We start from the raw sequence: 12940 nt of genomic DNA on the forward strand, positions 1-12940 counted from the left end.
CTTTAAAACATAATTACATCATATGACTCCCATAACGACACAGCTGATGAGATTAGTGACCTCATTTATATTGCACACATATAATAAGCTCAAGTTAAACAAACATATGCTAGTGATACAATTAGTGAAGGGTGCAATGATTATACTCCATTGGACATACTGCATACCTGAGTTGAATGCACAGTTTGGAAAAAAATAACAGAAAAAAGTGTAATTAAAGACAGATCATAAGAGTATTTCAACAAAAACTTAAAAATATTCTAGTTTTTGGTCAAGTATTGCATTTTCAATATTTGATTTTGCATGTTTCCTAAAATGTCCATATCCATTTTTGGAAACTGTTTATCCTTAAATATAATTAATTGTGGTACCTAAAGGCTGCCAATAAATCTTTAATCACTTCAGCCATAAGCTCATCCTCATAAAATATATAAAATTTACAGACTAAAAGAATTAGGAAGTACTTCTCTGTTACAAGCATTACTGAAACATAGTACGAAAAGTTTTCTTATAAAAAAACTTCTCCTGAGTTGATATAGTGCCACGAAGAAGTTCAAGATCAGATGTCACATTAGATAATAAAGCTGTGTTACCAGCCGCTGGTGAGCAAAACTTAAGGATGAAAGTAACTTTTGCATGATGTGTCACTGCCATTGCTCGATTAAACTTGGATCATACACAGAAAGAACTGCTATAGCATAGTGCAGAAGGTAACTACAAAAAATACCCAATGAGACAAACAGTAATGACACTTTTATTCAAAGACAATCATTACAATGAAGTCACCATGATTTATAGTGGTCCCCTGGACATCACAAAAGTAGACACATTGTTCTCAATTGGGTGTCTGATTATCACTGATAGCAATGCCTGCTCTGCAACATGCTGGTTGGAGTTCTTGTGGTAGGTTGTTCCAATCCTCCACCAGTGTAGTTGACAACTGCTGGGTGGTTGTTGGTAGAAATGGAAGTGCTGCAATATCTCTCCCCAATGCATCCACATGTGCTTGATGGGATTTGAGTCAGGGGAATGGGTAGCCCAGTCCATTTGCCAAATATCCTCTCATTTCAAGAACTCTTCCACCTGCACTGTTTGATAAGGCCACACATGGTCATACATAGAAATGAAGTCAGGGCTGAATGCACCCCTGAAGAGACACATATGGGGAAGCAGCACAGTGTCAAAATGATGTTGAGCACTGAGTGTACTGCGTTCAGAGATTTGGAGGTCAGTAAGCCTATGCAATGTTATGCCTCTCCACGCCATGACACCTGGACCAGCAAAACAATCCTGTCCGACAATGCTGGATGTACTGTCATACTGCAAGAGATGGGAACAAGTAATGCAGCTAGGAACACTATTGAACATGACTGTTTCTGTGTTACATGTGTCATGATATGGGGAGGCAAAGTACTGCACAGGAGTACTGACCTCCGACACAATGCAGCAACTTTGCATGCATCAATGACCATTTAGTAGTTGTCAGCCTCTATGATGGAGGAATAAAACACCCTACCACAAGAACTCCTTATCAACTCTGTGGCCAGCAAGGGAGCACATTGCAGAGTGTGCATTGCCATGGCAATCACACACTCTACTGACAACAATGTCTCGTCTTTTGTAATGTGCAGTAACTTAGGGTAATTACTGCGTTTGAATAGAAGTGCATTTCTCTTTGTCTCATCTTACAGTTACCTTCTGTGTTATACTGTAGCAGTTTTTTCTACGTGTAGTCCAAGTTTTACTGAGCTATGTGACATGGCAGTTACTTTCATCCTTAAGTTTCGTACTCCAGTGTAGTGTATTATGAACAATTCTCCAGAATTCAGTAGTATAGTACTGACCAGTTCAGCAATATTTCAGTAAATATCATATGCAAACAGTCATAATAACAAACTATCACCCTCTATTCTCCTGTTTACAATCTTAACCCAGCGGCAGTTGGGATCGGTCCCACTGTTGAGATGAAGGAAGATGTAAACTGTTAAAGCATGAGTCCAAGTTCCTGAAAACAGTGCTGTCATGTACGGAACTCACCTGGTGCAGGGAAGGTGCATCACAAAGGGCATGTTTCATGTATTCTGTTGATGAATTGGATCAATATCTTCTACTTAGATGACATGATTTCAATCAAGTTCATGGGCAGGTCCCATGCTCTGTGCAACTGGCAATAGCTGTATTCAATTAAAGTCTAATTATGTAACTGAATTTCAACTGACTTACAAAACATAATTAAGGATGATGTAGGGCTGTTTAATAATCATGTGTCACATTTGTACTCTGTGCACCCATCTCCTAAGGACGAGACCAACACACATAAATTTTTCCACACTAGCATAGTATGTTGCAGCACTAGATCACACTGTGCAGAACTTAGTGGGTAATTATTAAGTGGTGGCCACAATGTACGCTTGGAATTTATTTCCATAGTACCCTCTGAATTAAATTAAATAAATCCATTAGTATCAGTGAAAGATAAAAAAAAATGCCTCCCACAGGAGAGAATATTAAAGTCCTAACGGTAAAATGCTGAAGAAATTATAACATAACGCCAGAGTTAGAAGCGCTCATGAAAAGCAGTGAAGCTCACATAATATAGGTACAGAAAACTAGTTGAAACATGAAATTGATAGCAGTGAGATTTTTGGGGAAAATTTAAGTGTATATCGAAACAATAGGCGAATGGGAAATGGAGATGGTGTATTTGTTGCAGTAGACAAAAAACTCAGATTCACTGAGACAGAAATTGAAGCTGCATGTGAGAGTGTTTGGGCAAGAACAGTATCAGGTGTGGACATCAATGATAACTGGATCCTTCTATCGCCCATCAGACTCTCTCCGAAAACTTCAGTTCACTTGTATGTAAGTTCCCCAATCATACTGTAATCATCAGTGGAGACTTTCATCATCCAACAATTAATTGAGAAAGTTACAGTTTTCTTAGTGGTGGGTGTGATAAGACATCCTGTGAAACTTTATTAAATGCCTTCTCTGAAAACTACTAAGAACAGATAGTTAATAATTCCACTCATGATGTGGAAATAGATTGAATCTGATGGCGACAAATATACCTGATCTCTTTGAGGATGTCCACATCGAAACTGGTATCAGTAACCACAATGTGGTTGTGGCAACAAGATTACCAAAGTACAAAGGACAATTAAAATAATCAGTAAACCAGATAAAAAAATCATCAATGTCTTGTCTCACTGAGGAACTTGAAACTTTAAGCACAGGTCAGGGGCATGTAGAGAAACTCTGGCTCAAGTTTAAAAAAATAGTTGACCACACTCTGGGTAGATATGAACACAGTAGAACAGTTCATAATGGGAGGGAACCTCCACGGTATACAGTCACTGTAAAGAAACTTCTAAAGAAATAGATTGCTACATAACAGGTGTAAAACAAAGCATATAGGGCTGTAAGTAGAGAGATGCTGAATGAAACATGTTTGGCTGTCAAGAGAGTAATGCACGATGCCTTCAATGACTATTGCAGCAGAATATTTGTTAAATCTTTCATAAAATCCAAAGAAATTCTGGTTATATGAACAAGCTGGTGGCACCAAAGTTAGTCCATAGCGAATGAGACAGGAATTGAAATTGAGTGTAGCAAAGCTAAAGCTGAAATCCTTAACTCCATTTTCAAATGCCCAATGTAATCCTCACACCACTGGAAAGACAAATGAAATATGTATTAGTGTCAGAGGTGTTGAGAAACGACTAAAATCGTTAAAATTGAACAAAGCTTCAGGGCCCGAAAGAACACCCGTCAGATTCTATACTGAATCTGCAGCTGGGTTAGCCCCCTTCTCACTATAATCTATTGCAGATCCCTCAGACAAAAAACCAATGCCCAGTTCTTGGAAAAAGATGCAGGTCACACCCATCTACAAGAAGAGTAGTAGAAGTGATCCAACAAATTACCATCCAATATCCTTGACATCAATTTGTTGTAGAATCTTAGAACATACTCTGAGCTCAAACATAATGAGGTATCTTGAAAAGAATGACCTCATCAAAGCCAACCAGCATGGTTTTCGAAAACATTTATCATATGAAACCCAACTCACAATTTTCTTGCATGACATACTGAAAGCTTTGGACCAAGGCAACCAGATACATGGAGTGTTTCTTGATTTCCAAAAAGAATTTGGCTCAGTACACCACCTACAATTATTGTCAAAAGTACGATCGTATGGGGTATTAAGTGAAATTTGTGACTGGCTTGAGGAGCTTTTGGTAGGGAGGACACAGCATGTTATCTTGGATGGAGAGTCATCATCAGATGTAGAAGTAACTTCAGGTGTGCCTGAGGGAAGTGTGTTGGGAGCCTTGCTGTTCATGTTGTATATTAATGACTTTGCAGACAGTAGTAATAGTAAAATCAGGCTTTCTGCAGATGATGCAGTTATCTATAATGAAGTAATAGCTGAGCAAAGGTGCATAAATATTGTCAGATGTTGATAAAATTTCAACATGGTGCAGAGATTGGTAACTTGCTCTAAATGTTCAAAAATGTAAAATTGTGCACTTCACAAAACGAAAAAAAAAAAAACATAGAACACTAGAACTATAATATCAATGAGGCACTGTTGGAATCTGCCAACTCATACACATACCTGAGTGTAGCACTTTGTAGGGATATGAAATGGAGAGATCACATAGGTTCAGTCATGGGTAAAGCAGGTTGTAGACTTCAGTTTATTGGTACAATACTGGGGAAGAAATCAGTCTACAAAAGAGATTGCTTACAAATCAATTGTGCAACCCAGTCTAGAATATTGCTCAACTGTGTGGGACCCATGCCAGATAGGACTAACAGAGGATATTGAATGTGTACAGAGAAGGGTAGCACGAACGGCCACAGGTTTATTTAATCCAGGGGAGAGTGTCACAGTGATACTGAAGGAACTGAAATGGCAGAATCTTGAAGATAGACTTACACTATCACACGATAGTCTATTGACAAAGTTTCACGAATCGGTTTTAAGTTATAACTCTATGGATATACCTAAACCCCCTAAATATCGCTCACACAAGGATCATGAGGATAAGATTAGAATAATTACTGCATGCACAGTCGCATTCAAACAATTATTCCATATGTGAATGGAACAGGAAGAAATCCTAATAACTGGTACAATCGGACGTATCCTCTGGCATGCACCTCAAAGTGATTTGCAAAGTGTAAATGTAGACATGTTGCTGGTGCAAACAATCAATCTCCCCATATTAGGGTTTCCTTCTGCTGTTGCAATCTTTGCAACTGTTTCCTCTGGAATTCTTAGAACATTTATAATGACTGCTATGAGGCCGTGCTGAAAAGTAATGCCTCCAAATTTTTGTATGTAAACTCTTAGAGCTTTTTATATAAAACAAATGTTATTAACATTCCACATCTTTATCATTCATGTTTATATGGCTGCAGTACTCTGCTGCTGGAGGGCTCAGAACTGTAGAGTATAACATGAGACAGCGTGTAATGTAACTATGCCAGTGCATGAGAAACAGGAAGCAATAATCAAGTTTCGAATTCAAAGAGTTCGTCCACATGTGGGGCACCATCCCCTACAACATGATAATGTCAGACCATGCATGAACACTGTGACATCTGCAACAATTCAACATCTTGGGTTCAATATCATTTATAATCCTCCATGCAGTCCCAACTGGGCCCCATTGGATTTTCATCTGTTTCCTAAACTTAAAGAACATCTTAGAGGACTTGGCTTTGATAGTGATGAAGCAGTGCAAGCAGAGGCGGGGTTGTGGCTCTGTCAACAAAGTCAAACATTATACAACAATGGTATCAACAAAATGATCTCTTAACTGGGAGAAATGTGTTCATTGCCAGGGTGACTATATTGAATGCGACCCATACCAAATAGAACATACACAGCCATGAACATTACATATGTACAATGTGAATGAGGTTTGTTTTATTTAAAAAGCTTTAAGAACTTTCACATAAAAAGTTAGGAGGCTTTACTTATCAGCATATCCTTGTAGAGCCTGTGTGTTATGAAGCCAAAGGAGACCATCTCGAAGTCTGTAAATGAGGAGTAAAATGATACTGTAATGGTATTCACCCCTCTGCCAGTGAGTGCCCACATTACAGGAGAACAACGTCTAGTGTTTAGTCCGATTGCTATCCTACACCAAAGCCCTGCCAAATTCTGTAAACTGGACACTGGAAAACAAAAGTCTAGCACTTCTGTCCCACTGTAGAGAATATTTGTCTCATTGTTTTCCCATTCACAATTCTTGCCCTGGAATGTCAGGGTGAGGTGGAGTGTAATCTGACTACTGAGAAATGAGCTGGTACTGTATTCAACATGTCTGTAACTCACTTAGCACAGGGGAAGGGCAACAAAGGTATTTCATCGGTGTGTTGCAGGCTCTTGGTTAAAGGTTTGCTTTACACAAGCTGAAGGCTGGATATAAATTAAAAACTGCTGTATTTATTCAGAAGCTCATCATGAACAGAAATTTCTACGAATCTTTTTACAACACAGTCTCTAAAGATGTTGATTTGCTGAATTATCCTTGCACTGCAGTAATTTCTTTTATGTGCTGGGAGGTACAGTGCTCTATTAAATATAGTTCTATGTGCTGTTTTGGGCCCATGAAGTGCTTATGCATCATTCATCTCATTCTGTGGTCCAGATTGTCTGTACAACTTTTACACTGGCACAGCAGCTGTTGGCTCCAGCTCTCCAATGTCTTATGTAGATTGTTCTTTACACAACTTGGCAAGGCTCTGTTGTTGGGTGGCACTTGGGATAAATGCTTCAGTTTGTTCTTCTGTAATATGTTTCAATTTTTTTTCTCTCATCTACTGACTTTGGCTTCATGGCGTACTGGATCTGGCAGTTGTTAAAGCTGCCTAAGAAAGACAAAGCAGACCATTATACAGGTTGCTGAAGTGGAAGAAAACCATGTTACACTGGTGTTCATTGCATTCACTATTAATAGGACATAGTGACTGGGAGAATATGATGGAATTTCAATGTGAAGTGTAGATTCTGGCTACTGCTCAAGATCAGAACCTCACAGAGTTCTACAATAGATGATCTAGGGGTCTGACAACTAAGAGTCAACCTCATATTCCACCAGTGTAGAAATAGAAGTGTCCATCAGATAATCTGCATCATAAGTGTGACATGCACAGAGCACGGGTGTCACATGGACACAAAACAGCCCATAAAATCAGCTGTTAAGGAGTACCTTCCCTTAACATAACTCGATGTGAGTTACTGAATTGCCAGTATACTTCAACAAGCCTATATCTTATTGGACAGCATTGTGGAATGGCTGGTGGAAATTCAAGTACATGATCAGTTTCTATTCAAGAGTATCATTTTCCAATAAAACAGAGGGGGAGACCCAGCACTGAGCTTGATTGAAATCATATGTCATCTAAGGGGAAGATATATGAGCGGACCTCATCAATAGAAGACAAGAGACATGGTCCTGGTGATTCTTCCTCAGCCAATGAGTGAGTTCTGTACATGACAGCACTAGGCTTGACAAGTGGGGCTCTTGCATGAGCTGTCTACTTCTTCCTCCACCTCACCAGCAAATACAACCTCATCTATCACTGAATCACAACCTTAACCAGAAGAGGCAGCATGTCACAAAAAGGTACTCAGACGGACACTCTAATCAGGAGAGCTGAAGAGGGTAATATGTTTCATCACTGAAATGTCGAAGAATATAGTCAATGCCATCATACTAAATTCTTAAGAATGTTACCAAATATAGAATATTCATTTTAATTTTAGGTTATAGAAATTATGAGCAAGATGTATGATTGCCAAAGTGTGGATGTACCTAATGAAATGACACTCATAACATTGTATGATTCATCAGTTTGGTGAGAGAAAGACATTCAGGAGGTTAGCTAAGGTACATTACAATAACTAAATTTTATAATTCAGATTTGAATGAAACTCTCATTTTTATGCATCCAGTCAAAAAACATGTAGGGTTCAGAATTTAAAAATGAGTTTCATTTTTTGTTAGATCTTCACTAATTTTGTTAACTGAAAATAGACCTGTGTTTTACTTACTTTATGGCTCTGTACACCTTTCTTTTTTGTTTCAGCAGAGTATATATTCATAAAATAAACAGATACAAACACATAAACATCTAAAAATGTATTTACAGGAATGTCGTACCTCAAATCCTTCAAAGCACGTTCTCGAGGTTGATGAACAAGGGTGCTACAACATGGATTACCAGGCATGGGCAACATTAATGTTTGCACAAGAAGAGATGTGATGGCTTGCACAGCAAGACTGCTGGCCTGAAACAAAGTTTTAATGAAGCACACAGCACAAAAGTTCATTTTCATTTAAAACATGACTTTTTTTCCAGATTTGTATAGTGTACACTGAGTGTTTATCTGACTTTGTTGGAGCAGAACTTGGGGTCCAAGTTAAAACTGAATATCATTCTTAGAGGGGGAGGGGCACTGAATACATTCCAAACTAAATAGAAAAATAATGTACGAGTTCAAGACAGGCAAAAAATACCTTCAGTGTCCACATATTCTACAAGTATGAAATTTGTTCACTTATTAGAGGGTACTGAAAAATTGCAAACTACTGGCTAACATAATTTATGAAAATGTTGAGACAAAAATTTGCCCAGGACACAACTGCAACCTTGAACCATTTGATTTTTCAATCTTTCATATGAATAACCACATATTCACCAGCACAAATTCAGAAACATCAGTTTGTACTTCCAATGAAAAATCTATGTTCAAAATCAAAAGTTTGCAGATATAACCTAACAGGTTTATTCATTCACATTCAGTTAACAACTCACCTCAGAAGATATTGCCTGCAGTTGGCAACGAAATGTCAGGAGGAAGAATTTCTACTGTTCGACCATGGCCTCTTAGGCCAGAAGTTTTAATTAATGAGGTTTATTCATTGTTACCTGCCATGTGTACAAGGTAACCAAGGGGTCCAAATGAGAGAAATTTTATTATTTAAATTTTACAAAGAGGTCAACTTTCCATCCATCATCTTTCTACTGATACAATAATCGACCTGTTCATGCCTTAATAGGCCAAATCATTGTTAGCAAAGCTGCCCTGGCAAACAAATCACACTGCAGGTTCACCTGGCTTCTGGACTGAGGGGTCTCGGAGTCATGTCCGACAAACTTTTCTCCCACCTGTTCCCAGCTGCCATCTGCAGCAGATGCTAAATGGCTTAGTTGCTTTATCTTTGCATTTCCCTTACCCTTTGAGAATGCTATGTGGCTATTGGAGTTATCTTATCTCGCCCTCCTGGAAAACCTCATCATGTAATCCCCATGAGCACATAAACCAACATAGTTTCTTTTTCTCAAGTTCAAGAAGCTATGTTTATTACAAGTCCTCACTGTTTCCCAATCCTGACTACACCCCCATGGGGGTTGTACAAAATGGTGCCAGAATCAGGGTGACAAATCAAACTGTTATCAGCTTTGAGGTTCAGTACACAAATTACAAACCCCAGAGGGGATGCATGACAGCACTGCGCAGAGCCATCTAGTTGCGAGCTGTAATGCAACAGACAAGTGCTTTGCGTATTCAGTCCTGGCTGCCTGCCCCTGTTTATCCACAGCCACCACTGCTGCACATGTGTGGAGCTAGCCAACCTCATCTGAAGGTGAGGTTGCATCACAGGTACAAGGGCCATCCCAATGCCAGGAGCTGAACCCGCTACCATGCCTTTTGTTGATCAACAAATGTAAGTCACAAGCTTTGCTTTTAGAAAGAAGATGCTGCTAGAGCCAGTGCTGCCGGAGATGTCATAATGGTCCAAATGGCTCTGAGCACTATGGGACTTAACATCGGAGCTCATCAGTCCCCTAGAACTCAGAACTACTTAAACCTAACTAACCTAAGGACAGCACACACATCCACGCCCGAAGCAGGTTTCGAACCTGCGACCCTAGCGGTCGCGCAGTTCCAGACTGAAGCGCCTAGAACCGCTCGGCCACTTCCGCCGACATGCCGGAGATATCACCAGGAGCTGCTGCCGAACACTTTTTGTTTTTTTATGCTTGTACTTTAAATGAGCGGCCACAACCAGGCCATAGGGACAGTTTAAGATGGGTCCAGAATTGCAAGCTAGCTTGGAGGAATTACAGATGGAGAATAAAACTCTGAAAAGGCTCTTTAAAGAGGCATTAATAAATGTGATGCCACAAAGTAGCACTGTGCCTGCAGCTAGCATCACTTCCTCATTTCTGAGGTTCCCACATGCAATTCCATCTAGACCTGTAATTAATGTTGCAATGGATTCACTGGTTCCCACCTTAGGAAGGAGGTACTACTCGGCAAAGCAGAAGCTCACTGTGTAGATACGTTTGTTTGCTGGATAGACGCACAGGTAAGTGCTGAGGTGAAATGTGCTACACCAAGTGCACTAAGGGAGGCTGTACGTCTAGCATTTCTGTGCAAGGTGGGCCAGAAATTCGTTCAGTCATCCACCAATAGATGTGCATTCACTGTTGGCATGCACTGCACTCATTACAAATGCACAGGTCTCAAGGCTCCTGAGCATCTGGGACCAGCATGTGCCTACTGCAGAAAGTTAGAACACGAGAGAGCAAATTGTCTGTCTCTACAGCAACACTTGGCTAACCAAATAGGTTCTTCATGGAATGTTAATATGAGAAATGTGATTGAGAGCCATTCTGCCAGTGCCCCTTGCTCCGCTTCCACAAAGCAAATCCAATAAGAAGGGTAGGACTCACTCAGGTGGGAAACGTAACTTTGCAAAGGAAAATAAATAGCAGATAGTCTACCTTTATCATTGACATAGGGATAGAAGTGATTGTTTTGTTTGTTAAATCTACTCACTGCTGAGAATTACAACAGTCACGACGTAGACTTAGTGGATTGGGAAAAAAGGTAATTTAACCCCAGCAGTTCCCAAAATGTGGAATTGGAAATAGACAGAAGAAAGCATCAGCTCACATTGGAATTGGTTTGGAAGCATGACCACAATTTTGATGTCGCTTTAGGAAATGGTTTCCTGCACCATTTTTAAGGAATAATTAACTTCCCAACACAAGAAGTCCAAATAGTGGAAAATGCACCATTTTGGCAGTGTTACAACTAAAGAGGATGCAAGGGAGTCCAGAATGAATGGCCATGTTCTGACAACCCCATAAACCATATATCATATCATTGAAGTTTAAAAAAAATCAAGAAAATATCAGGCTGTACATGCAAAGTCTTTTCAATAGTGACAAAGAAAGATTTTTTGAGAGGACAAATTTTGCTCATTGATCCATTAACAAGAAATTAAGTTTTAGATGGTAAACAGTCACATGTGAAGTTCGGTTTATCTCAAGTGAGTGTGGCTCGAGAGAGTACATTTTTATCAGCGAGCATAGATAATTTCGGAAGCAGAGATACAAAACTTTCCTGGCATATTAAAACTGTGTGCCGGACTGAGACTTGAACTCGGGACCTTGCCTTTTGCATGCAAGTGCTCTACCAACTGAGCTACCCAGACTCACGACATGTCCTCACAGCTTCAATTCTGCCAGTACCTTGTCTCCTACCTTCCAAACTTCACAGAAGCTCTTCTGCGAACCTTGCAGAACTAGCACTCCTGGAAGAAAGGATATTGCAGAGACATGGCTTAGCCACAGCTTGGGGGATGTTTCTGGAATGAGATTTTCACTCTGCAGTGGAGTGTGTGCTGATATGAAACTTCCTGGCGGAAGGTAGGAGACGAGGTACTGGCGGAATTGAAGCTGTGAAGGTAGGTTGTGAGTCGTGCTTGGGTAGCTCAGATGGTAGAGTACTTGCCCGCGAAAGACAAAGGTCCCAAGTTCGAGTCTCGGTCCGTTACACAGTTCTAATCTGCCACGAAAGTTTCATATCAGGGCAAACTCCGCTGCAGAGTTAAAATCTCATTTTGGAAGCAGATACATTAAAATTCCTTGTGGTACCAACAAGCCCAAGTGAATGCAGTAAATATTGAGGAGACAACAGAATATCAAGAAAACTAACAGCCTGCAAGAGCAGTAAATAAATTCTACCTACATTTCAACAGTTTGCTCATCGTCTTTTACAAGATTTAAAGCCAACCATGTGCCTAGTAGAACTGGATGACAAAATTGTCTTTTTAAGTATGATAAGAGAACACGCAGAGTGACTAAGAAATGTACTAGCTCATGTTAATAATGCTAAGCCAAATTCGAAATCAGAAAAGTGCAGATGTGCGTAATCACGTGCTCTACTGGGCCACATAATTTTGGTAGATGGTATAAGACCAGCCCCCCCCCCCCCCCCCCCCTGCCCAATTAATGTATGCAGTGAGTGATTTTCCAGAGCCAAGCAAAATTAAAGAATTGTAATCATTTGTCAGGTTAATAAATTACTATCGACATTTTGTGGAGAACTATGCAAACACCACAAAACCTCTCACAAAATTACAGGAATTCCTTTTGTCTGGGCAGTGGGCAGTTAGACTGCCATGTTAAAACTGAAAGAAATTCTTACAAATTCACCTGTCTTGGCTTATCAGGATTTTGCATTACTTTTTATATCATCATGTGATGGTAGCAACACGCTGTCAGCTGCATTTTGAATCAAATACAAGACCGTGAAGAAAAACCTGTTTGTTACGCATAATGTCAGCGGAATCAAGCTGAGTGAAAGTGCAGCACCACAGGAAAAGAATTTCTGGCACTTGCTTTTGGCACCCATTACTATCGGTTTTACCTATACAGATAACAGTTCATAGTAATTACAGATCACATGGCTTTAAAATGGCCTTTTAGTTTAAAAGATCCCAGTAGGAAACTAGTTAGATGTGGCTTAAGATGACTACACTGAATATGACTACACAGTCAAACACAAGTCTGGCATATTAAATCAGAATGCAGACACCTTAAATAGGAAAATTAAGATCCT

The 12940-nt window shown here is 39.7% G+C and overlaps 1 protein-coding gene across 1 annotated transcript in view; it reads right to left on the reverse strand.

Moving 5' to 3' along the window:
• Positions 1 to 12940, reverse strand: part of LOC126175120 (huntingtin) — a 539564-nt gene that overhangs the window by 122183 nt on the left and 404441 nt on the right. Inside the window, exon 41 of the mRNA XM_049921673.1 lies at positions 8184 to 8311. Within this exon, the coding sequence (XP_049777630.1) occupies positions 8184 to 8311 (128 nt within the window). The remainder of the gene's footprint in view (positions 1 to 8183; positions 8312 to 12940) is intronic.

This window comes from Schistocerca cancellata, chromosome 3, assembly GCF_023864275.1.
Source record: "Schistocerca cancellata isolate TAMUIC-IGC-003103 chromosome 3, iqSchCanc2.1, whole genome shotgun sequence".
In the NCBI taxonomy this organism is placed as follows: domain Eukaryota; kingdom Metazoa; phylum Arthropoda; class Insecta; order Orthoptera; family Acrididae; genus Schistocerca; species Schistocerca cancellata.